A 27,493-nucleotide genomic window follows, 5' to 3' on the forward strand; every position below is an offset into this window, starting at 1 on the left:
TTGGCAAGTACCTTATATCTAGTGATGTGCGCCATGTACCAAGGCAGTGGGAAAAGGTTATTAAGCATGCTAAACTCAGCGAGCCCCTATTCCCCCATGAGGACTCTGTCAAGAATAAATTCCTTTCAACAAGTGATGCCCAGGACACTCACTTTTGAATAGTTCATGAGCCTCAGCATATTTAATTGTGGATCTAAACCAAAAGCCAAGGTGGAGACGAGGTGGGAAACACAGGCGGTCACTGGTATATGCTTGGGTTGAACTAACACTATAAGAAATGGCAGGTTAAGAGGTCAGAGAAGAGGAAAATAATATCTTTGGTTGTCATAGTGGTAAAAATTTAAATTCAAAAGAGAAGATTAAAAATGCATAAACCAAATATTAGAAGTGTGTCAAGTTAAAAGGGGACTTTTAAACATGATGCCAAAACATGTTTAGTGCACTTTCAAACATGAGCTACACAACCCTTCCTAAATAACAAACAAAAGACACACACACAAACAAAGACAACAAAATAACATTGACAAAGAAATGTAGTAAATACCATCTACTACTACATATGATAAATGTAGACTAAAATATGGAAGAGTTTGGAATGTAAACAGGGAAATAAGAATGTTTTTATTAATCTGTATCCTTAGCCACCGAAAACAATCATAATAATAAAAGCTTAAAACATTGTATGTAAAAAAAATTCACTAGTCCAGAGTAATAGGCAAGAATATTTTAATTAAACAGATTTAAAACATAAACATTTTAATTTTAATAGACTAAAATTAATCTTGGATGAAAGTTAAAATTTGGGAAGGGAATATTCTTTTTCACAACAGAATGCCAGCAGAAACAAGTTCATAGTAAGGACTGAGATAGAAATTTCCAATGTACAAACATAAATATAATAACTGACACAGTCAGGGGTGATTAATTGATGATAAAATGCTCAGAGGAAGATTGTTAGAATACAGGGTATTTGTACTTTTTCAAACCACTATCCAAATTAATTATAAATCAGGTGTCTTTACAAGGGACAGATCTCCTAGACCCCTCCTTAACCAGGTAACCAGTCCTGATATCACAATAACGGTGATGGACAAATTGGACCTTCTCTGCCCGCAGATGGGCTGAGGTTGGAAACTCACAGCATTGACTTGCAGTGTTCCTGGCAAAACATTGAGGCTGAATTTAATCATAAGGAAATTTTCTGACAACTTCAGAATGAAGAAAATTGAGCCAGACAGCTGACGTCCTCTACAAACAAATCCATGTCACCACCATCAATGACAACAACAAAAAGATGAGGAGATGCTTTGGGTTCAAAATGACTAAAGAAGTGAGCTACATTATCTTTTCAATCCTTTTGAACCCAAAATGTCTCTTCTCTTTTTGTTGTGTGATTTGTGGTGACATGGACTGTGTGAAGGAGACGGGTCAGTTGTCCTGCTCAGTGTTCTACATTCTGCAGTTGTCTGCTGATTACTTCCTATGAAACTCAGGCTAAGTGTTTTCAGCAAGAATATGGCATTGTTCATATTCTGCACTGGCAGAGTCCCGGGTGACATGCTGTCTCCTGCCAGGGGCTCCTGACTCCTGTTCTCTACAGGATGGAATTGAGAGGAGCAGGGCTAAGGCCTCTCAATGCTGTTTGTCCATCTGGGAATTGGTCTCCTTGGGTATTCATCTCAAGTGGAAATGGGATGAATTGTGGTTTCTCAAATCAAAGGAGCCTAGTGGTTTGCAATCATCAAGAGCATTCTGTGTCTAAAATTCAATCCTCAGTGAAGGACCCCTGCAGTGTTGTTTGGACTTAAACTTGCTTTGCTGTTTTAGTTTTTTTCATCGAGCGGAAAAGCTACTTTTTGTGACATCCTTTCATCCTTTTCATCCTTCCAGCAGTATTTGGAATCTGTAGGAGAGAGGAAAGAAAAAATGAAAAGAGCATCTATGTCACGTCCTGCTGATGGCTGTGTCTGGAGGGATTGCTAAGTGGTGATAGCCCAGGGGCAAACTGAGCTCCTGTTGGGAGGATGAGCTGAAGCCTGAGTCTCCGGCTGGCTGAAGAGACAAGCACCATCCACAAGTGAGAAGAAAACATCCCTGAACTTCCAGTCAGCCTGGAGTGCAGATATAGGGACCTGCCTATGCCCAACCAGCATCCGATGACATCAGCCCCTTTCTTCCTGATCCCCTTTGTCCAGAGCAGTGTGATGGCTTTTCACACCTCCCAGGGAGGATGTGCTCAGCATCAACCATGCACACTCAGAAGCAGAGGGCTTAGAAGGAGAGGGCCCTTTGCAAAGAAAACCACCCCCTTACAACTCCATGTCCCAGTCTTTTGGGAAGGAGAAGGAGAGCAGATTATTGGAAGAACCCTGGGTGTGAGAAGCACCAGGGGCCTCAGACAATACCCACAAATAGGGAAGAGAAAAGCAGTGGGAGAAGGAGCTGTCATCATAGAGGAATAAGGAGTGAGGGCCGCTAAGAGCCATAGATGTGATTACCTTCCTGCTCTAAGCTTGCAGGCCAGGGAATCTGCATGCCAGTCTCCACTTGCTGAATGGCAGTTTTCTTTTGATCATTTTCGGTTTTAGGACACTTGAGGCATGAATGTGGCCAATGACTTGATGCCCATGTGTGTTGTCAGCTGAACCTTCAAGAGCATCACCTTCCAGCTGGGGAGGGTTCTTCATTGCAAGGGAAGGCTCTAAACCCAGCTCTGAAAATAAAACCACAGACAATGGGATCCACTGGCATTGATGATCTTACTGTGACTCTCCTTCTACCCAAAGAACATCAAGTAAGGAAGAGTGGCATCCGAAGGGTGAGGGGAAACCAATGGAGTCACTTTGATATTTTCTTTTCTGTTGATCTTTCTCACATTATCCAGCAATGACAAGATTGCCAGGAAGCAAAGACACTCCCAATCCACAAAAATATTCAAAAAACGTAGGATTAAGAAACACAAATAGATTACAGGTAGATAAAGCAAGGAAATCACACTGTATATAGACTGTACTTTTGGGAGGGAAGAGATTATAAAAATCAAGCAAAATCAAAGTTAAAGCAGAGCTGAGCTCAAACAGGAGATGGGGTGGCAGGGCTTGGCAGGGCAGCAGCCCATGGGACACAGAGGTGAGATCAGACAGAGGTGACAGCCGCTGATGAAAGAAAAGAACCAAGGAGACTAAATCTGGAGAATTTACAAAACTTGCACCATTATGTGATCTACTGCATGTATATACACCCTATATAGCATACACACCAAATATGCTTAATATATGTGACAAATACCATAAATGCATATATCTATATATATTAATCTAATGAAAAAATATTGTACAGGGATTTGGCAGATATTGAATGTAACAGTATAATCACTATTCTCATCCATAAACATTGGAAAAAATAGAAATATGAGAATATTGAGAAGAAAAAGTGTGGTGAGAAAGAAATGACCACTTGGAAAGCCAGGAGAAAATCACCAGGTGAAGGAACATAAAACAAAAGGCATTCATTCTGTCCTCTTACCTGGAGCCTGGTTCATGCTCTAGACTCCAGGGAAAATGAGCAAGAGAGGGTGTGTCTGAGCCAGTGGGGTGAGTCTTGGCTGGGGGTGTGGGAATCCATAGAGAAACAAAAGAGATTCCAGTGGGAAGAAATCAGTTTAAATACTTGAAGTTACCATGGCACATGTCAGGGACTACGCATCCCCTGACACTTACTGAGCGTCTTCCATGTGTCCTCTCCATGGACCCAGATGGTGCTCGTTATCTCACGTCACCCTCCCTCCTCCTGAGGACATGGGTCTCTTTATTCCTCAGCTGAGGGCATTGCCTGACAGATGAGCACCAGGAAGCCCCAGGGGCTCCTGGAGGAGATATTGAGTGGGACAGAGAGTAAGGATGAACACGACCTAGGGTTTTAAAGAAATCTGAGCAGAAGTGGATCCCTGGGAGAAGGAAACTGAGGATGTGGCCGTTGGATGTGAGTGGAGATGATGAACTAAATGGAGTTTCATAAAAGAGACTGACTTGTACACTTTCCAAGTGAAAGCTGCCCTTTTATTTCAAAAACAATAGAAAAAGCAGAAGAAGCTGGATATGTCAGGAGACTGACTTGTGGGCCCAGGATTTACACTTTTACTGAATGTGCCTAATAGGTTACTGTTGAAAGTGTCTGATAAGGGAAAATTGGCCTCATGAGGGATGGAGAAGGAGAGGAAGCAAACTGGCAAAGGAGACTTTCTGAGAAGGAAAGGAAGAGGGGTCCCTAGAAAGCAGAGATCCGAACAATTGCTCTACCTCAGATGAAATAATGCATATGAAGTAACTTTCTAAGTGTGAATTCGCCAGAAAGAGAAAAGGATTTGATATTATCTATTCATAGGTTTATTGAGCAATTGTTATTGAATCTGGCCCTCTGGAAATTATCATAATTAATACTCTAATGATGGCAGGTAGATACTATTTTTGAGGTATCTCATATGAGGGAACTGAGATGTAAATAGCAAAAAGACAAAAACCTTGGCCAAAGTGAACAACCAGAAAGTGGCAAAGCCAGGACCGGAGAGCAAATTTGATCCTAAGTCCCAGGCACTTGCTCACCAGCATCGTGGATTTCAGCTTGACTCTGAGGGAGCATGAAGAGGCCCCATTGTCTCCTCTACCCACAGTACCATGACCACCAACACCCAGATTAGAGCTTTCTGGTCCCCCTTTCCTTCCCTACCTTGGAAAGGCCATTGGTTCCCAGGATCAGCGTTGGCTGTGAAGCTGCAGATGGTGGAGGAAACGCCCTTTCTGGTTAAGCCATAGCCACAGTCAAACCCTTGATCCAGCTGTAGTCGCAAAGAATTGGGCACCAGGGTGCTTGGCTGCAGCTGTGCCTGTGAAGCCTGCACCTCTGACAGATGATGGCTGATGACTCCACTCCAAGGCTCGTGGGGATAAGCTTCCTGGGTGGGAGCTGAAAGAGAAGGGGCTTCAGTAGAAACAACCTCAGTTTTCCATTTGTTAAGCATGCCCAGAACACCTATCCTCGATGTGCCTGCCTCTCAGTAAAGCCAGCCAGTGAACCAGGACACACAGACAGACATCATGTAAATGTAGGCATGGTCACCTTTCCTGTCTGTGCCTGGGGATGCTGAGATGGCAGGTGCCCAGGCTGGGTGTCCCTGAAGTGAAATACCCCTGCTTCAGCCCAGAGGGCTTTGGATTGGCTAACAAGGTCATGCCAATTATTCTGTCATTATTGATCTCTTTCCAGTGGCCTAGAGGGAAACTTCTAGAGAGCCCTCAGAGCATAGGAGAGGAGGAGTTATTTTTCTCCACACATAGGGGTATAAGAACAGGGCAAGAGTTAGAGCTGCCAGGCTTTGGGAAAGAACCATGGAAAAGGGGGCTGGGATCCTGTAGCCCAAACACTAAATGAGGAAAACTTTTCAGGGTTCTGGAACATTTTGAATTTCACATTGCCTATAATGGTTTTACCACCTGCCCACACATATACATCTTATTGCCATATAGTGGGTGTCCGCAGCCATGAGCAATGTTGTAGAGGGACCAGTCCCTTCGTGGACACTTAGGGGCCACAGGTATTACCGATCAGCATGTGTTGTTCTGTAGGGAGACAACACCGAGCACAATCCTCATCTTACCCACTCCTCCAGTGGGGTCCGGGCAGCACCCCCTCATAAAAATTATTGCTATTTCCACAGGAAGAGAAAATCACACTCTCAGAAAGTGGACTAAGGAAAGACTTCCAGTGGACTCATGCCAGTCCAGATCAGTCTCAGAAGAGGGACGGGGCCCGCAGGGCCTGATCCACGTTGCTGCAGGGCTCCTCTCTCTCCTCCCCTCTGCACATCCTCATTCTCACCAAGGTTTCTCTAAGTTTTCTTAAAAATGCCTTCCGTGTATCTATTCTCCTTTGTCTTCCTGAGAGGACAGTGATCACTGATGCCTGGCTTCATACACCCCACCAACTGCTTTCTCTGATTCTACCATCTCCACACTAGCAATTATACCACTAGCAATTTATCACCCAAAAGCCCTGTTCTTTCCACATTCCTACTCTGCTTCTGAAAACTCTCTCTCCACTGCCCACTGCATGACTCTCCCTGCTCACCCTGCCTTTGTTCTCCTTCTGTCTTCTGACCCATGATCCCATCCAGCATCACCTCCCACCACTCCCTCATACAGATTCTCCCCTGGAGTCAGGCTGGCTGTTCCCTGGCCCAGCCCTGCACAGGGTGCCTTCCAGCTTCTGGATCTTTGTCCAGGAGCACTTCTCTTGGCTTGGTGTGGCCTCCTTAGTTACTCAGGGTACAGTTTATTGATCATTAACCATCAGTCACTTAGGACACTCTAAGATTTTAAGATAGTTCATACTGGGCAAATGAGAAAAACATCCTGAAACAATAAATCTCATTGGTGAAGACTGGGCAAACAAATACAGGTCTCTCTTTCTGATCCTCTGCACTTGCTATTTAGAATCAATGTCTAGGTATGTTTTTAATTATCACTACTTGACTTTGTCATGTCATTTTATCCCTCTTTTCTAGACTACTGAGTCTTATTAAACTTATACTTTGAATATTTTTGCATTTGCAGGAGAAAAGGGAAAACATTTTCTCAAACTTCTAAAGTACTGTAGTATTGTTAGTTGGGCAGGTGGGAAAAAGTGCTCAATAATAGATCAAGTGATAATTTAGGTTGTATTCTCCTTGGTTCTACCAAGCTTTCCTCTGTAGGGAGAGGATGGATGGAGCAGATCACCTGTGAAACCACAGCTGGGGTGAGGGCTGTGCACTGTGCACACTATTCACATGTTATTGTCGTGAACCCACACACAGGATACATCCTTGTGTAATTTGAAGGGTGCATTCATTCATCTCAGCCCATCTGCATGGATGATTGTGGCCTCATCAGGCCATGTTTCCTGATGCCCTGGCACAACCGGCCCATATCAGAGGCATCTCACTTCTGAGGCATGTGTCTGACCATTTCCCTTCCTTCTTGTAGGAGCCTTGTCCTGGCTGGGCTGTTCCTGAGACAGAGCCCTGCAGCTTTACGGGGACTCAAGGATGGCCAAGTTGAGAGTAGAAACCCTGGGGACAGGGGCTGGGGATAGACTAAGACCTTTCATCCCCTCTGTGATTTTCCAGGGAGAGCCTCATGGAGCTGTAGGTCCCCCTGGAGGGACTGGAGGAGCCACTAGCTCTGCTCACAGACAAAGTGCACAGAGGTATTCCTCCTTGGGGAATCTGTGCCAGGGGCTGCAGGAGTTGTTTCTACCAGGCTAGCAACTTTTCTGTTTCAACTTGAAATTATTCCAAATTAATTTCTACAAAAGAAAAAAGGGTGAGCACCCATGTTGGCTCAGCCCTGACAGATTCCCCTGCCAACAGAGAAATGACAGCGACTGTGCTCTGGAGTCAGGTTGATATGGGGCTTATGTTCCCACCGCGACTAGTCAAGACATCCTGGGCAAGTGAGTGGAACTTTCTGAGCCTTGGCGTCCTCAGCTCTAACATGGAGACACCACCACCCACTTGGAAGTGTCCCTGGAGCACTGAATGAGTTACAGCAAGGACAGAGCTTGCTTAGCAAGGTGCCTGGCATACAGCAGATGCAAAGTCAACGTGTATTTTATTTCTGTTTCATGAATCGCTGTGATCCTAAGAAAGCCTTTGCTTCTTTGAAACTCAGGGAGGAATGGAAAACAGGAAAGGGGATGGTCCCAACATGAAAGACACTTACCAAAACAGGATAGAGGCCAACATTTTTGTTGCTGGTTTCTTTTCTTTTTCTCTCTTTCTTCTTCTTTTTTTTTCTTTTTTTGAGACAAGGTCTCTTTGTTGCTCAGGCTGGAGTGTGGTGGTACAATCACAGCTCACTGCAGCCTCAGCTTCCCAGGCTCAGATGATCCTTCCACCTCAGCCCCCCGAGTAGCTGGGACTACAGGTGTGTGTCACCATGCCCTGCTAATATTTGTAGAGACAGGGTTTTGCCATGTTGCCCACACTGGTCTCAAACTCCTGAGCACAAGGAAGCCACCTGCCTCGACCTCTCAAAGTACTAGAATTACGGAAGTGAGTCACTGCACCTGGCATTGTTGCTAATTTCATTATAACATATTCATATATTTTGGGGGACATCAAGAGTTACTTGCTCTTACTAGAAGATAATTTGATAGGTAAAACCCCCAATAATCAGGCCAGGCACGGTGGCTCATGCTTGTAATCCCAGCACTTTGGGAGGCCGAGGCAGGCGGGTCCCCTGAGGTCAGGAGTTCGAGACCAGCCTGACCAACATGGTGAAGTCCCATTTCTACTACAAAGGCAAAATTAGGCTGGGTGCGGTGGCTCATGCCTGTAATCCCAGCACTTTGGGAGGCCAAGGCAGGTGGATCACCTGAGGTAAGGACTTCGAGACCAGCCTGGCCAACATGGTGAAACCCCATCTCTACTAAAAATACAAATATCAGCCAGACACGATCATGGGCGCCTGTAATCCCAGCTACTTGGGAGGTTCATTAACGAGAATCACTTGAACCCGGGAGGCGGACATTGCAGTGAGCAGAGATCGCGCCACTGCATTCCTGCCTGGGCAACAAGAGGGAGACTCCATCTCAAAAGCCAAAAATTAGCTGGGTGTGGTGGCGAGCACCTGTAATCCCAGCTACTCAGGAGGCTGAGGCACAAGAATTGCTTGAACCTGGGAGGCGGAGGTTGCAGTCAGCTGATATCAAAGCATTGCACTCCAGCCTGGGTGACAGAGTGACTGCGTCTCACAAAAAAACCAAACCAAACCAAACCAAACCAAACAAAACAAAAAACAAAAAACTCCCAACAATCCACATGACATTCCCAGAAAAAAAGTAAAAAAAAAAAAAAAAAGAAATAGAATGAGCAAGAAGAAATGAACATTGGATTGTTTTTCCTCTGCACATCCTGTGAAACTGCTATCTCAAGGGGCACTTGCTCAGAGGAAGGGTTTTCTGGAGATCATGGGGATGGGAACCAGTCTGGTTTGTTCATCATTTAGGCCAACACCTCATGAGGTATATGAGTTGTCAACGGTTTCTGTGAGAATATAGCACTGAAACCAACACATGGTTGAAACTACAATCCCACACATGTAAAAATCTACTAGAGCTCTACAGAGGATGCAAGCCGTGGCCTTGCATGGAGGAAGGGACACTAGACTGCTTCAGAGGAGGGAAGCCACCTCAGATGAAGTAGACAACAGTCCCCAACCTTTTTGGCACCAGGGACCGGTTTCATTGAAGACAATTTTCCACAGACCAGGGTAGGGGGGCTGGTTTTGGGATGATTCAAGCACATTACATTATTGTGCACTTTATTTCTATTATTATCACATTGTAACACATAATGAAACAATTATACAACTCACCATAATATACAATTATTGGGATCCCTGAGCTTGTTTTCCTGCAACTAGTTGGTCCCATCTGAAGGTGATGGGAGACACTGACAGATTGTCAGGCATTAGATTCTCATATGGAGCATACAACCTGGATTCCTCACATGCACAATTCACAATAGGGTTCAAGTTCCTATGAGAATCCAATGCTGCTGATGATCTGACAGGAGGCGGAGCTCAGGCAGTAATGCTCATCCGCTGCTCACCTCCTGTGCATCATGGACCAACCCAGGTCCATGGCCCCGGGAGTTGGGGGCCCCTAAACTAGAGAATCTAGCTTGGGACACAGAAATCATGAAACAGGCCTCCAAAATAATTGAGCAAGACTGCAAGCACATGTGGGTGGCCAGAAAATAGATAAGGGCACTGCTCAGGGCATGCGGTTAGCAACATAATTTCAGAAAAGACAGATGCCCTATCTTAAAGAATGACAGCATCTGATCTTCAGCAAACCTGACCAAAACAAGCAACGGCAAAAGGAGTCCCTATTTCATAAATGGTGCTGGGACAACTGGTTAGCCATATCCAGAAAACTGAAACTGGACCTCTTCCTTACGTCTTACACAAAAATTAACTCAAGATGGATTAAAGACTTAAATGTAAAACCTAAAACCATAAAAACCCTAAAAAGTAAACCTAGGCAATATAATTCAGGACATAGCCATGGGCAAATACTTCATGACTAAAACACCAAAAGCAACTGCAACAAAAGCCAAAATCAACAAATGGAATCTAATTAAACAAAAGAGCTTCCCCACAGCAAAAGAAACTATCATCAGAGTAAACAGGCAACCTACAGAATGGGAGAAAATTTTTTTAATCTACCCATCTGACAAAGGTCTAATGTCCAGAATCTACAAGGAATTTCAATTTACAAGAAGAAACAAACAACCCCATCAAAAAGTGGGCAAAGGATATGAACAGACATTTCTCAAAAGAATACATTTACATGGCCTACAAACATATGAAAAAAAGCTCATCATCACTGGTTATTAGAGAAATGCAAATCAAAACCACAATGAGATACCATCTCACACCAGCTAGAATGGATATCATTAAAAAGTCAGGAAACAATAGGTGCTGGCGACGCTGTGGAGAAATAGGAACACTTTTACACTGTTGCTGGGAGTGTAAATTAGTTCAACCATTGTGGAAGACAGTGTGGCAATTCCTCAAAGACCTAGAACCAGAAATACCACTTGACCCAGCAATCCCATTACGGGTATATACCCAAAGGATTATAAATCATTCTACTATAATGACACATGCACATGTATGTTTATTGCAGCACTACTTACAATAGCAAAGACTTGGAATGAACCCATATGCCCATCAGTGATACACTGGATAAAGAAAATGTGGCACATATACACCATGGGTTACTATGCAGCCATAAAAAACAATGAGATCATGTCCTTTGCAGGGTGAATGACATGGATGAAGCTGGAAACCACCATTCTGGGTAAACTAACACATGAACAGAAAACCAAACACTGCATGTTCTCACCCCTCGATGGGAGTTAAACAGTGAGAACACATGGACACTGAGAGGGGAACAACACACACCAGGGTCTGTCGAGGGTTGGGGGGAAAGGGGAGGGAGACAATTGGGAGAAATACCTAATGCATGCGGGGCTTAAAACCTAGATGATGGGTTGATAGGTACAGCAAACCACCATGGCACATCTATAGCTATGTCACAAACCTGAACATTCTGCACATGTATCCTGGACCTTAAAGTAAAATAAAATAAAATAATAAAATAAAAAAAGAAGGATCGTTATACAAATTTCTCCAGGTGAGCTACAGTTGTCAAGATTTTGCAATGACCCCTCACCATTCCTCTCTCTGTCCTGTTTGGATACCCACAGCCTGCTCTTGTGAGAAGATGCCAGGTGACAGATGAGTCACTTGGGACAAGAGAAGAGGATGTTCCACCTTGTGGATGTCTGTGCTTAAAACTAGATCCAAGAGCCAGATTCAAAACAAGCTCAGTATATAGGGCCTGCCTACAGAGATGACCTGTCTCAGCTGCACAAGTTGCAGAAAGCAAAACAGAAGGAGGCTGCCTAGGAGAACAGTGGGGCTTTGTGACCTTCAAGCTGGAGTACTCACAGGCTATATCCAGAGCACAGCAGGCAAGCTGATCCTCCAATGAGTACAAGGTGCCACTAGCAGCCTGGTGGCAGTCATACAGGTCATGGGGAACTGAAGGAGTCAAGTAAACTTCATCCAAGGAGTTCTCTGGGACCTCCTGCTCCACCTCTAGCAGCTCCCGTCTCAGCCTGGTGGGTAAAGACAACACAAGATAAACACCAGAGAGAAACAAAACCACTGCACCCAGCTGGTTCTATAGGAAGGCCCACAGGAGGGGCCGGAGGAAGCAAAAGACAGTCCCCTCAGAGAGATACAATGATGCTTCCCTGTCTCGGCAGGAGACAGAGAGCAGCAGGTGCTCAGTGCACTGGGCAGACAATGAGCTGAGGAGGAAAGAGATGCAACGATCCCTGTGCGAAACTGCCATGACACAGTGCATTCAGCACTTTTGCATATATTTTGTTGAAATTAGCATCAGTGGCCAAATGAATACAGGCTCTTAAGTCTTCACAGACAGTTAGTGCATTCTCAACATCCCTTGCTCTCAATATTGTAGCAGGATGTGAGTAATTTTCACTCACTTTCCTGCTATCAAATACTTGCAAACATGGTATTGTCAAAGAGGGAGATATCAGATATGCACCTCACCTTCACTTTAAGCAAAAAGGACAGAAAAGAGGACTGCAGAAAATGTCTGTGACTTATCAGTTCAACAGAGTCAACTGAATGCAGATTAGTACAATTGGCAGGGATTAATAAGGAGAAAATACAAATACAGGTATACAATGAACAGAGTCAACATTATGAACATGGCTGTTTTATGGTTGGCTGGACAGATGAAACAGGTATATTCAGCACACTCTCTGATTTTCCCTGCATGTGGAGTCTCCAGGTGTCAACACTGAATGAACTGTCCATGATTCCTCAGAGTTACCCGGGGCATGGTGGGTCTTGGTCTACTAGCTCCTCTTGATCCTTTCTAATTTCTGCAAATAAATTCAGACAGGGACAGAGACATTAAGCAGGTTCCCCTACACACACAAACAATCCACTGTGCAATCCTAACATAGGAGCATCAGTTTCCTCAGTGGGAGAACAGAACACTGTGAGAGAAATATTCCAGGAGGCCTGAGGTCCTGTCATGAGAGAGGTGCCCTGGGTTTCTTCCCTGAGCCTAGGGGTGAAATCTCCCTGTTCTGGTAGATCATCATCCCAATATCATCACTCCTGATTTCATGCAAACAGTTATGCGATATTTTTTACACCAATTCAAAGCAAATATCCCAACTGCTTTCTAGTGGAAAACTGCAATATCTAGCCTTCTCTCATTAAATACCCACATTGTTCATGGTCGCGAGGATGTTAGACACTGAAATTAGAATGAAGGGGGGAATTAACAGACTCTTGAATCAAAATGAATCTTTGGTGCTACAAGGAAACATTGGCTATTCATGGGATCTAGGAGTGACAAGGCCCAGTCTTGCTTCTGCAAACATAACAAAAGGTAACGAACTGCTCAGCTAAGACAGGCCAGCATCGAAGACACAGAGAATGAGGCTTGGTTCATTAAAATCTGGGTATTATCTTTAACAGAAATGTAGTCAAAGATGCGACTGGCCTTGGGCAGGCACAGAACCTGAAGGAAAATGGTTGGGAAAAGAAACTTGTAAGGATCACAATAGCTGGCAAGACAAAGTTTATTCAGATTAAGAGGCCTGACAGACACCTGTTGGGCATGAGATGCATACATTGGTGTGAATTTTTCACACCTGCCTGAGGTATAGCATCCTAACAATTGGTCCAGGATGCCACAGGAATGGCCTGAGACTAGGAAGACGCCAAAGCTCATGGACCCATCTTACATCTGTGTTTCAGCCTCGACTCCAGAGTGACGCAAATCTACATGTATATCTAGGTCCAGCCCGCAGTGATGACAACTCTCAGCCCAGCCAGGGGTGGGAGGCCCAAGGCTTCTGGGGTCCACCTGGGACTTATATCACCTTCACAACGGAGTACTCACTGTCTACGTCAAAAGCCACGCAGGCTTGCTGTTCCTCTAATGAATGCAGGGCACTCCTCATATCAGACTGGTAGGAGCCAGTCAGATTAGGAAGGATTGGAAGAGTGGAGTCAGCTTCATCCCATGCCTCCTGAGGGACTTCATGCTCCTCCACCTCTGGCAGTTCCCTATTGAGCCTGTTGGGGTAAGAAGGTCTAAAAATTAATCCATGGAAAATCAGGTGCCACAGAATTCTAGCTGAATTTGGTGGAAAGCTTGAGACAGTGGTTGCAGAAATCAGAGGTGGGAATCTATTTAAAAGGAGGAAAAGTATCCTCTAATTTGTGGGATCAAGTGTGGCTTCCAAAGGGTTGTGGGGCTGTGCTCAGGGAACTGGCCAGATTATAAGGTGATAGGGAGGGAGAAAGGAAGCCCTCTACTATCACCCTCATGTCACACAGTATGGAGAGATTACTAAAGCAGTGGCTTCAGTGGTTTTGCATAAAATGAGTTGAGGTTGATATGCAATAGCCACATGAGTATAGCATTAGAGGAATTTTAGACTCCAAAACCTTTTGCCTTCAGGCAGGCCTCTTATTCTCAATATAGTGAAAGGCTATGATTTTTTTAAAGTTCTTTTCCTATTGCCAAAGTCCTAAAGCATGATAAGGAGAAACAAGCCAAAATCGAGTCTGCATCACACTGGTTGTGGCCCTGCACCCGAGAGAGAAGGGACAATTGCAGGGACTCCCTAGTCAGGTGTGCTGACCTAAGTAACCAACTGCAGGTTATTAAATGTAAGAAGGAGGAAGTAATTGGAACCTATGCAGGTACCACCATGAAAACAGACAGCCTTATAACTAGGGATAATTTGTGACTAGCTGAAAGGATCGATAGATACATATAGCACTTTCTGTTTTACCTAGATCTGGAGTCTCCAGCTGTCAACAGTGAATGAACAGTCTACAGTATCTGAGACTTACCTGGGGCACAGTAGTTCTTGGTCTTCCATCTTCTTTTGGTCATTTAGATTTTCTACAAATAAATTCAGACAGGGCTGTCACATTAAGCTAATTCCCCTGCACACATGTCCAATTCAATGTCCAGTCCTATCACAGAGACATCTAACTTTCCAATGTGAGAACAGGATACTGCGAGAGACATATTTCAAGAGGCATAATGTCGTGTCTTGAGAAAACTGGCTTGTTGGCTTTCCTGAGCCATGGGGCAAAATCTCCCTGTGCTAGTAGGCCGTCATCCCAACATCCTCCATTCTGACTCTGGCCAAACAGTGAAGTAATCCTTTTCTCCACAGACTCTAGGTAAATAGTTAAACTGCAGTGTAGGAGAGAGACTGTAATATTCCGCTTTCTTCACCAAATACTCAGGTTTTGATGATTTAGAACAGGGGCCCCCAATCCCCGGGCCACAGACCAGTACTCATACATGGCCTGTCAGGAACCGGGCCTTACAGAAGGAGATGGGCAGCAGAAGTTACAGCCTGTGTTGCTGAGCTCCGGCAAATCAACCTGTGTCTGTGAGTTATCCCACACGCAATGACAGGTCTTAGTCCAGCCAGGGGTGCGAGGTGCAAGGATTACAAAGTCTACTTGGGGCACCAATTGGAGATTTATCATGTTCACAATGGAGTACTCACTGTCTACAAGAGCCAAGCTGACTTGCTTTTCTTCAAAAGAGTACAAGGTTCTCCTATAAGGCTGGCAGGAATGAGTCAGGTCAGGAAGAACAGAAGCAATCAAATAACATCCATCCAGTAACTCCTGGGGGACTTCATGCTTGTCCACCCTCAGCGATTCCCTGCTGACCCTGCAGCATAGGAAAGACTAAAGATTAATCCAAAGAGTTTCTGAGCCCTAGCTGGATTTCATGTGAGGCATGAAGGAGTGATCACAGAAAGCAAATGGTCAACCCATTAAAGAGTTAAATATTCTCCTCTTCTTGGTGGGTCACAGTGTGGTTGCCATGGGGTAGGTGAGCAATACAGAGAGAAGGAAAGAGAGAGATGAGAGAGAGAGAACCATCAGGTACTCTGTGAATTGGCCAGATTATGATTTTCTGAGGAAGGAGACTGAGTGTTTCTGTATTGTACAGTCATGACTTACTGATTATCATGTCCCGTAACAGTGGCTTCATTTTTTTTCTTAAATGATATTGAATTTTATATGTAGTGGCCAAGTAAACACAGATTTTGAGGCATTATAATATCTCCAAAATCTCATGTCATCAAGTCCCCTTTCTCTCAACATTGTGGCATGGTATAATAATCATTTTTCCATCAAGTTTTCTTGCTATGAGATACTCACCACTGTGCTAACACAAAACCAGCAGAAAGCAGACATGCATCTCAGGGTGGTTGAAACCATAAGAAGAACATTTCTGCTTGCAGGAAATCTCTGTGACTGATTAGTTGTTCACAAGCTTGACTGGTTTTGTGTACTGAACTTCAGAAGTTAATAAGAAATGGCAAAAAATACAAGTATCACAATGAAAACATAAAACTTTGTTCAAAAGGATCATTTCTGGTTGGCTGAAGGCATTAATTACATATATTCAGGACTTTCTGGTTTTCTGTGGGTATGAGTCCTACAGCTATCACCCCTGAATTGACAGTTCCTGATTTTTCTCAATTACCTGGAAGCAATTGTTTCTTGTCTTTTCACCTCTTCAAGACCATGTTGCTTTTCTGCAAATAAATAAGAGAAAACCTGTCACATGAACTTGATCCCATTCATACATGCACAAACTTGTGTCCAAACCTACACAGCGGCATAAATATACTCAGTGTAATAACAGCCTATTGTGAGAGGAACTTTCCAGGAGACCTCAGCATGAGCCTTGTGAGAAGTCACTAGGTTTACTTTCCTGAGCCATGGAGCAAATCTCCTTAACATAACAGGTCATCATCACAATCCTTTCTGTCCTGAGCCACAGCAAACTGTTAAACACATCCTTTTTACTAACAGATTCTGGGGATCCACTTCAATGCTTTCTAGGAGGCTTACTGCAGTATTCAGCATGTTTCCTTCTGATAAGTTACTGTTGGTGGTTTTGTAGAATTCACATTTAGATGGATAGATTAAATCAAAAGAATCTCTCATGCTGTGCAGAAACACTGGCCTTTCATCTGGTAAGGAGTTCCAGGGCCCAGCCTTCTTTCACAGAAACATAGAGAGTCCAGTAGTGGTGTTCATGTTCTGGTACTCAGAGACTTCTTAGCTAAGACAAGCCAACTAAAAAGAGAGAGTGTCTAACCTGAGAGAAGGGAACAAGGGTAATGACATCTCCAGGAATATAGAAAAGGCTGCCAATGGCCTTGGACAGCATGGAAACTCAGACTGGTTGGGAGGGAAAAGTAGAAGATCCCATGTGAGATGACAGATTCAATCTAAATTGGGAGGACTGACGGATAAATCCTGCACCCAGGTTGCGGGGGAGCGTGTGAATTTGTCGGGTCAACCTTGGATTTGCTAGTGGGGCAAAGATGAAAGACGACATGTGATTTTGGGCTAGGATTGAACAACTCTCTGACTCATGGGATGCCTTCTTCAAACTCAATCCTAGAGCCTGGTTCTAACCAGTATATGAGTATAGGGTCCTCCTGAAGGTACGGCTTCTGTCTTTCTAGACAGGTTGTGGGGTGCAAAGAATAGGAAGCCTACCTGGGAAGCCAAGTGGGGTTTCTTCCCCTTTGGAATTGGAGTGTTCGCTGGCTACATCCAGAGCAGAGCAAACTTTCTGTTCATCCAGTGCCAAGAAAGTGCCTTCACAAGGTTGGTAAGATTGGGACATATCATGGTGACTACAAGAAGTCAAAACACTTTCCTCCGGGGAGTCCTGCAGGACTTCCTTCTCTTCAGACTCCTGCAGATTCCTGATGAGCCAGACAGGAGAGGAGTGACAAGAGGGATTATACACCACAGCATCTCAGGTGATTTCATGGGACACATAAGGGAGTGGTCACAGAAAGCAAAGCGGTAGTGTCCTCCAAGAGAGAAAAACAAATCCTTCTAAATGTGGGGTGGAGCATGACTGCCCTGGGGACAGAGCAAACATGAGCAGCAGGTGCTCAGTGTGGTTGCCACAAATGAGCTGCTGCAGGAGGACCCAGACTCCCCCTGTAAACTGCGATCACAACTTGCAGCACAGAGAACTGACACAGGGCTTCGCTTCCCATGCCTAAATGTGCTGATGTTTACATGCAGCACCCAAGCAAACACAGCACTTCAGGCATTTCAGATACACAGATCTTGTCTTTTCAAAGCACATTTTTAAAGTATTTTGACATAAATTATCATTTCCTTGTTTTGTAATGAAATACTTGCCAACATGCTGACATCAAACACGTAGAAAGCATGCATGCATCTCACTCTGGATTAACCACACAGGACAGAACAGGTGACATCACTGAGTTTGGTGAGTTCACCTGGCTCAACGGATTGCATGTTCCTATGCAATGCAAGAGGGGGAATAAGAAATTGAAACCTGGCTGAGCACTGTGGCTCACGCCTGTAATCCCAGCACTTTGGGAGGTCGAGGCAGGCAGATCACGGGGTCAGGAGATCGAGATCATCCTGGCTAACATGGTGAAGCCCTGTGTCCACTAAAAATACAAAAAAAAAAAAAATTAGCTGGGTATGGTGGCGGGTGACTGTAGTCCCAGCTACTCGGGAGTCTGAGGCAGGAGAATGGCGTGAACCCAGGAGGCAGAGCTGGCAGTGAGCCGAGATCACGCCACTGCACTCCAGCCTGGGTGACAGAGCGAGACTCTGTCTCAAAAACTAACAAACAAACAAACAAAAAAACAAAGAAATAGAAACCTACTCAAGTACCACAATCTAGAGGACAGCATTGTTAAAACAAATAATTTGCAGTTGAATGAATGGATGAGGCAGTTCTTTTCATCACTTTCTATTTTTCCCTGGATCTGCAGTCTCCATGTGTCACTATTGAACTAACAGCCCACAAATCCACAGAGTTACCTGGGGAGCACTGGCGCTTTCCCTTCCTCTTCCTCATCATCATTTTGATTCTCTGTAAACAAATTCAAAAGAGTAGGTCACATTAAGCAAATCACGCTTCACACAAGACCAAATCAGTGTCCAGTCATAGCACAAGGACATAAATATTCTCAGTGTAAGAATGTGATATTCTGACAGGAACATTCTAATGTGCCCTAGATTAAGTCTTGACAGAAGTAGATGAGCCTGCTTTTCAGATCCATGGGACAAAATCTCCCTCATCTGGTAGATCTTAATCTTATATCCTCTGCCCTAAGTCAGCACAAACAATTAAAACATTTTCCCTAAGATCTTCAAAAATTGCCCTAACAACTTTCCATAAGTGTTTCTGCAATACTGATTTATCTCTTCATATATCATGGTCAATGAACAGTTAGAGAAATTTACATAGAAAACTGAACTGATGGATGAATTCTAACAACTTTTCTTAAAAAAGAATCTGTGGGGCCGGCAGGGTGGCTCACACTTCTAACCCCAGCACTTTGGGACGCCAAGGCGGGCAGATCACTTGATGTCAGGAGTCCAAGATCAGCCTGGCCAACATGGTGAAACCCCACCTCTACCAAAAATGCAAAAATTAGCCAGGCGTGGTGGTGCACACTGGAAATACCAGCTACTTGGGAGGCTGAGAATCACTTGAACCCTAGAGGTGAAAGTTGTAGTGAGCTGAGATCACACCACTGCACACCAGCCTGGTTGACAGAGCGAGACTCCATCATGAAAAAAAAAAAAAAAGAAAAAAGAAAGAAAAGAAATCTGTGGTGCTACACAGAAACAGTGGGCCACCCATGGGGTGAAGAACTCAGGACCCAGCCTTGCTTTATGGAAACTTATAAGCAAGATAAGGGTACAAGTGTTGATGTCCTGGTTTCAGTTGACTGTGTAGCTAAGATAAGCTGGCTTAAAGGAGATCCAGACTGGAGATGAGGAGAATGAAACCAGGGAAACAACATCTTCAAATAAATGGACGAGGCTGTCAGTGGTCTTAGACAGGCAGAGAAACTCCATGGACATTGTTCACAGACACAAATTACACCATTGCAGCTGACAAGAGCCATAGGAACCGAGCTAGGAGGCCTGACAGATACCTCCTGTATTCCTCCTGTACACAGGTAGCTATGGCTTTGTCACACCTGCCTCTGTTCCAATAATCTGATACTAGGGCCAGGATGACAAAGGCATGACATGGGCCAAGGAGGACAGGAAAGCTCTCTCACCCACTAGTATCTGTGTTTAATATTCCATCCTAGTTTCTCTTTCTCTCTCTCCTCTTTCACTTCTCTCTCTCTCTCTCTCTCTCTCTTTCTTTTAGACACAGGGTCTTGCTCTGTCGCCTAGGCTAGAGTATAGCAGTACAATCACGGCTCACTGCAGCCTCTACCTCCTGGGCTCAGACGATTCTTCCACCTAAGCCTCTTGAATAGTTGGGACTATAGGCATGCAGCACCACGCCTGGCTAATTTTTTGTATTTATTGTAAAGATGGGATTCACCATATTGTCCAGGCTGGTCTTGAACTCCTGATCTCAAGTGATCCACCCACCTGGGCCTCCCAAAGTGCTGTGATTATACCTGTGTCACCACACCTAGCTCCATCCTAGTTTCTGACTCAAACCAATATGTGTGTATACAGCCCATCCTCAGAATTGATCTTCCATAGCCTAGACAGAGGTATGAGACACAAGGAAAATAGAGGTTACCTGGGAGAATGTTTAAAGCATCCTGCCATTCATCGTGAGAGGATTCACTGTCTACAACCAGAGTTGAGTTGACTTTGTCTTCCTCAAATGTGATTTTGGTGTTTTTGTGAGGCTGGTTGGAGTCACAAGGGCCGTGGCTATTTGAACAAGTGACGGCACATTCCTCCAGTGAGTCCTCAGGGACTTCACTTTCTTCAGCCTTCTGTGCCTCCCTGATGAGCAAGGTGGGACAGAGATGACAGAAGATTAAACACAGAGGGATTGGACCCCAGGGAGTCCTAGCTGGTTTTGACAGGAGGCACAAGAGAGTGGTTCCGGAAAGCAAACAGGAAGCTCCCTTTAAGAGGGAACATGCAATCCTCTTCCCTTTGCAACAGAGCATGGCTGCCATGGGAGACAAAGAGGAAGAGAGGAGCTGGTGTTCATTGCACTGGACAGATAGGAACTGAGGAGGATGAAGACTCAGCTATCCCTGTACGGTACAGACATGACACTCGGCACACACAGAGAAACACAAGAGCTGCCACACCCTGTTTCTAAGCTGAGTTGAATTTCACATACTGAGGCCAAGGAAATGCAGGCTTTGGACCCATTATAGACTCCAGACATGGTGTGCCTTCTAGGCCTTTTTATTTTAACACTGACATAAAATGTAAATTTTTTTGTCTAGGTACTTTTCTTGGTGTTTAAATTTGTTTGATACTTCCTAATTCCTTTGTTTGTTGCTGCTTTGCTATTTATCTTACCCAACAAGAACCTAAAGACAACCATGGAGAAAGCAGCTTTGCACCTCCTCCTGGTTTCCACAACAGGGGAGAACACATCTTCTCTGTGTGTGCAGGAAATCCCTAGGGCTGGTGAGTTCATCTAGGGTCATGCTTACAGGCACCATGGAGACAATGGACAAGCATGTTAACAGGGCTATTTCCTTGCTGGGTGAGCACATGAAATCAGTGCACTCTGCGGCTTTCTTTATCCTGCATCTGGAATCTGTGACTACCTTCACCTCCCTTGTGTTCTTGCTGAGACATTTTCCATATTTTACCACCCATTACCCGCTCCTGATTATTCAGTCTTACCTAGGGACAAGTGATTCCTGTACTTTATCAAGCTCCTCGGCTTTATCATTTTCATCCTCATTTTCATCATTTTCTGCAAATACAGAAGTGTTCATTCAGATATTTCCCACTTCACACTCTGCAAGCACAGTCAGCCCAGTGTGCACAGCGACATGAACATCTATGTATGGGTCAGCATTGTACTGAAAGCCCTCATGTTTTATCTTTAACAAAATGCCCTGGGGTGGTTTCCTGATCCATCTGGAAATGCATTTCTCATCTGGAGGGCCACCATCAAGATATGGCCAAACACTCAAAAGACCTTTTGCTCCCCCATCACTGGAGGCTTGTGCAGTCTCTCTCTGGACTTGGGCAGCTGTCTCCCCCTTCCTGCCACAGATCTTATTCCCAGGCACAGGCTTGCTGTCCTGTCACAGTTCGCATTTAGAACCTATCTATTTCTCTTAGAAGAAGACATATAAACTTGTCCCACAGTACTCTACACATCAGGGGACTTCAATGGCCCTCCATGTGGCTTCTGCTGTGTTATTCAGGGACATTCTCTGCATGGGGAGTGCTCCAGTCTGAAGCACTTTCTACCACCAAATGCCACCACATCAAGTGCCTTCTCCAACACCACACGGCAAGGGGCTCTATCTCATTTTGAAAAGCAGTCATAAGTGTTCTGGCATTTGAATGCTAGAGACACTTGCAAGAGACAATATGTCTGCCTTTGCAGATTGAGAGACAGAAACCCAGGAAAGATAAATCAATCACTCACCAACAGTTACTAAGAACATTGCTGAAGACGTAGCCTGGGAAACTTCATTCTTAGTCCAGAGCTCTTTTCACAGCCTCCTTCCTGTCCTTTTAAACTAAATAGATGCTGCCTCTTGCTCCAAAGACCACCTCCATCAAGGAAGGAGGGACATTTGCAATACTGTGACCTCCAATCCCACAGATTTCCCATCTCTGCTCTTACCCAGGAAGTCCTGGTCATGTCATGGCCACATATGTTTAGTGGAAAAAAACGCCACTGATACAACTGTCATTGTGGAGGTGTGGAGGTGTGGAGGTATGGAGTCTCTCATAAGCCTGGGGTTTTGGGTCATCAGGGCCTATGGCCACCTTACCTGGGCTGAGCTTGTGGACAAGGTGCCGTGCTAGTCTACACCCCTCAGCCAGCTGTTCTCGGAGGTGCTGACCCTGGGACTTGTCCGGCTCATCCAGAGTGAGGAGGGCCTGGAGATGCTGATTCAATGAGTGGGAGGCATCTCTCCCTTCCCGTAACTTCTCCCTTAACTGGATCAGCTCTCGTTCCTGAGAGTGAACCAGGACTTTATATTGCCTAAAGTGAGATAGTAGAGAAAATTTAACACGGAAAGGGATGAGTGATCAGTTCTAATATTGCAATAGAGATTTCTGATGCAATGTCCTCAAGGAGACCTCCAAGAAGAAGGTCAGCACACGTTTAAAGATATGTCTGTGGCCAAGAGAAAGAATAAAAATTGGTTTACAGGCTTCCTCTATATCAGAGAGGGCTCCTGTAAGATCCTCGATGATGTTCCAGTCATCTTTCTCTTCTGTAAACAAAAGTAGGTGTCTTCCTAATTCAGTTACAAAAAGACAACCTTTCACTTCCTCACTCTGGCCATGGACATTTCCATGTGAAAATACACATAGTGCATCTTGCGGCCACTAGATACAAAGCCATGTACAGAAATGAGGCCAGGTGCAGATGGGGCGACTTGAAAAGACAAAAGAAGAAAAGAATGACAGGGTTGAGAGGCAACATTGATTGAGTGGAAGAATGAGAAGCCTCAGTCAGTCTGGAGGTGATTCTGACTAAGGGTAAGTGGGGTGGTTATGGACACCATTTTGAGTATACTGAATGCTGCTGGGTGGTTCCCACTCCTTTGCTTAATTTTGTGTTATGCAAATTTCACCTCAACAATTACTTGTTTGAAAAAGAGAAAACAAGGCTCTGAGAAACAACTGCAACCCATAACTTATTATTGTCCTTGTACTCTGTTTGATAAATATTTGTGTGTCGTGAGCCTGCCATGGCAATTCCTGCCATTCCCCTGGCCCAGCTTAGCTCTTACTTCTCCCGGCCAAGCTGCTGTACTTCAGAGATTTACAAACCTGCCCACCTGCCTGTCCCACGGGGCCCCCTCACCTGAGCTCCTCAGCTTGCTTGAGCTGCTCTGCAAGCTTCTCCTCCTTGAACTGCAGCTCTTCCCTCAGCATAGATTTTATGAGGTCTTTGCACTTCTCATACTCTGAGAAAAGACAGATGAACCTGCCTCAGTGGAAGGCTGGACATGCTGCTCTGGTCACTGCCTACAGGGCAGGAGCCAGGCCCATCCCAAGGACAAAACTGTCCCCAGTACCAGGGTCTAGATGGGGATTTCCACATCTTTACTCTTCAGTCTCCCGATTTTCTGGTGTCTGATCCTCCAAAATTTAGAGATGAAGAAAGAGAACCTCAAGGGCACATCAAGGAAGTTGACAAGATGATTCAACCACAACGAAGTGGAGTCAGAATTCACAGCCCCTGAGATCTGACTCTGAATGCGGGACCACTTCCCAAGCCTTGCAACCTCTCCTCTAAAACACTGTACTGGGGCATGAGGTAGTGATTTCCCGCACAGGTGGGAAGGCCCCTAGGACTATAGGACTGATGGTTTCCCTTTTACTGGGAATTTCAAGGACAAACATGTCAAAGGTTTTAACAATCTTTGATTTTTAAATCTTATCTTTGGATATGATTTTAAGAATCATATCTGAGGCATAAAGCATGAGACATAAGACCATAAGGCCATGAAGGAAATATGCCCAAATTCCAATAAAGTTTGTGTTAATTTAGAAACAGTAGAATGAAGAACTAAAAGATAGTGTTTACTCTGTGCCAATAACTGTTCTAGGAGATTGACAAGACATAGCTCATGTAATTCACTGCAGCAATTTACAGAGGTAGGTATCATTGTAGTACCCTCTGAACAGATGAAGAAACTGAGGAAAAAACAAGACAAACAACTTGGATGGAGCCCAGGAGACAGGCCCAGGGTCCCTGCTCTGTACACTGCACTGCTACCTCCACACATTCTTGGGTGCGATTTTTCTTCCTCTTTAGGAACAAGAGCCTGGGCCCCAGGAAGCAGGACTGCCCTCTCACCAGGGTACTGTCTGCTTTCTTTTTCTTTCTTTCTTTTTTTTTGTCAAGTCTTGCCCTGTCCCCAAGGCTGTAGTGCAATGGTGTGATCTTCGCTCACTGCAACTTCTGCCTCCCGGGTTCAAAGGATTCTCCTGCCTCAGCCTCCCAAGTAGCTAGGATTACAGGCACCCGCCACTACGCCCAGCTAGTTTTTATATTTTTAGTAGAGACGGGGTTTCACTATTTTGGCCAGGCTGGTCTCAAACTCCTGACCTCGTGAACAGCCCGCCTTGGCCTCTCAAAGTTCTGCGATTACAGGAGTGAGCCACCGCACATGGCCCCTACTCCCAGCTCTCGATGCTGTCACTTATAGATACCACAGGATCTATTAGGAGCAGAGTCTCTTGAAGCTCCTCAGAGCAGGTACTGGGTACTAACACCATGTTTCCCCCAGGGTCCCTAGAACAGAACTTTGCCTATTGGGCCTCAACAGAAGCTTGAAATGAATAAAAGTTCACTAGTCCCAGACATTTAGAACAACAGAATATATGTTATTTGTCTGCAGGATCTTATCTGGTACAGAGAGGATTCTTGAAAACATGATTGAGCCTCTTGGAGAAAACAGGTCTTTCTGTGCCTGTGTCAGAAATCAATAACTGGGATTTTAACTCTAGTCCTACACCCACCTGACTGCAAACATGGAAATTTGCTAAATACCTTGCTACCTCTGTCTTCCAAATTAAACAAAATGTTAAAATACCCATTTCTATTTTCCTAGAAGTATGGGAAGGATGAAATTACTTTTGATGGAGAGAGCATTTAGTTTCTCAGAGAGAAGACAGGACATCATTCATCACTTTCATGATGGTGAGCCTATAGATCTTACTATATTTGTTCTGCTGGTTGGCCAGGAAGCCGGCCACTTGATTTACAAGAAATTTCTGCTTCATGTTTCTGAACTGTTGTTTGTTCTCTGTCAGCTGGGGGAGCAATTTCTCATTGATTTCTAGAATGTTCATCTCTGCTTTCTCACTGGACCAGGGGGAGGCAGATACCACCATGCTGACGTTTGTGGCAGAAGAGGTGGAGTCAGGGACTGGGGAGAAGAAACGCAAACACATGATGGGTTAAAAACTGGTGAAATCGAATAGGTTTAATCAGGACTGAGGAAGGTCAGTAACTGAAATTCTTAACTTACTGTTGAGAAAAACGTGATCACTCCCCACAGCACTTTAAGATCCTTCACCACAAAAACAAGGTTCAAGGTGCCTGAGCTCAGAGCTGAAGGCACTGCCTGAGCTCAGAGCTGAAGGCACTGCCTGTAGCTCAGACTCTGACAAGAGTGAGGTAGATTGTGGCCAGCGTGCCAGGTAACGGTCTGCAGTTGCAATAACAGAATTAGAAGGTGGGGGTGTCGTGGAATCTTAGGAGCCCTGCATTCCAATTGCCCAGGCTTTGCTGAAACACAGGCACCCTGGTCTCACTTGAGGGTCACCACCAATGGGGATCATTCCTTCAGCATTCACTCTCAGTATTCGTGTACCCTTGTGACAATGCCACAGACCCGTGTCTTTCCCAATACATCTAAGCATATTCCTCACTGTTTATCTCTTGTCTGTACAATATCATCAACCAGAAACAGTTTCCCAACAGGTTATATTTTCTTAATGGTAGTCATGAAGTCACCCCACCTGCTCTCAGTTAAAACAGAGCTTAAGCCTTTTCCACAGGTATAAGATATCAAACTTTTAGCCTGCCCTGATATCCTCTGGGTCTTCTGCAGTTTTTTCTGTATCCACTAGAAAGTGAATGAATAATTCATTTTTTAAAAATGTTTTCTTTCCTGTCTCAGTATTCTTCTTGCTGCCTCCCATGGTTATGTTGATTTCTTTTTTCTTACTGGGGCACCATCTTGGGCTTTCATTATGCTCTAGACCAGTTTGACATCCCTACGTCCAAAGCTTTTCCTCTATGTGGGTTGATTTGTTTTTTAATGTCTCTGAGCACTACATTTTATACTTCTCACTTATGAATGTCATTCTAGTGCCACAAGACCTCTTTTCAAGATATCAAGTGATCAAAATCATTTATACATAGAGATCTGCTGAAAACATGTGTGACCATCTATTTTGGGAAGTTTCATAAACTTGATGCTATTTTATTGTTTCCATTTCATTTTCCCATATACTGAAAAGAACAGGGCCATGAACGGTTCTTATGGAATATGGTATGATGTATATTTTGCTGAGTTGGACTAAAACCATTTGTTTTTGATTGCATTCCACTAACAGAACATGGCAAGATAAGTTTATGGTCAGGGTTGGTTGGTGATCCTCAGTGTTGCTGTGCAGTAGAAGGTGAGTTTGAGGTGAGAGGAACAAGTAGGAAAGAGTGATCCCCTGAACCACCTCCTCACTTTCTTAGCTTTCATCCCCACCTAGGTTTTGTGAGCCTGGAACTTGGGAGACTGTTCTGTAGCCCAGGTCTCCTAAGAGTGGGTGCAGTGGCTGTGACCCTGGGCTGCTCAGCATTCATGTGGAAGTGAAGGAAGGAGGACTGGATCAATCCCATTTGAAAGCATCCCTCTCTGCAGCCCACACAATCCTCCAATGACACTGTAAGGATCCTGCTTTGAAATGTATCAAAGATTTTAAATCAATGTATTTTCTGGGGTCTGGGAGGCCTGACATTCTGTGTCAGAATGAAAATCTATCAAGTTTCTTCATTTTAAAAATGATAAAACTGCAGGTTCACAAAGTTACATGGCTTACTTGAGGTCACACAGGGATGAGTTTTCAGCACTGCCAGTAGAAGCAATCACAATAATTATTCAGTAATTATTCATAGGATCCATGTAATTCAGTAAATATTCACATAATTATTTAGTAATTATTCATTGAACAATTCATACCAGGCATTTTGCTCAAAACTGTGCTAAGATTTCCACAGTGTATTTTTATCATAATCCTATTATGGTAATGCTATTATCCATAAGTAACAG

The 27,493-nt window shown here is 44.4% G+C and overlaps 1 protein-coding gene across 2 annotated transcripts; it reads right to left on the reverse strand.

Annotated features, from left to right (window-relative positions):
• Positions 1-710: 710 nt before the first annotated feature.
• Positions 711-25,867, reverse strand: NBPF7P (NBPF member 7). Of its 2 annotated transcripts, XM_055102557.2 has the most exons (17): positions 25,691-25,867; positions 25,379-25,588; positions 23,515-23,617; positions 22,469-22,683; positions 21,357-21,429; positions 20,278-20,489; positions 18,540-18,591; positions 17,220-17,431; positions 16,192-16,243; positions 15,197-15,366; positions 14,523-14,574; positions 13,561-13,736; positions 12,475-12,526; positions 11,559-11,728; positions 4,726-4,962; positions 2,499-2,713; positions 711-1,903 (listed from the first exon to the last, which is right to left on the reverse strand). In XM_055102557.2, the coding sequence occupies exons 2-16, from the start codon at positions 25,551-25,553 to the stop codon at positions 2,508-2,510; spliced, it is 2,157 nt and encodes a 718-aa protein (XP_054958532.2). In that variant the 5' UTR covers positions 25,554-25,588; positions 25,691-25,867; the 3' UTR covers positions 711-1,903; positions 2,499-2,507. The 2 variants fall into 2 exon arrangements, with proteins under 2 accessions (XP_054958532.2, XP_054958534.2); XM_055102559.2 differs by lacking the exons at positions 11,559-11,728; positions 12,475-12,526 and having other exon boundaries at positions 714-1,903.
• Between the last annotated feature and the right edge of the window lie 1,626 nt (positions 25,868-27,493).

The sequence above is a fragment of the Pan paniscus genome, chromosome 1 (genome assembly GCF_029289425.2).
Source record: "Pan paniscus chromosome 1, NHGRI_mPanPan1-v2.0_pri, whole genome shotgun sequence".
NCBI classification, from domain to species: Eukaryota; Metazoa; Chordata; class Mammalia; order Primates; family Hominidae; genus Pan; species Pan paniscus.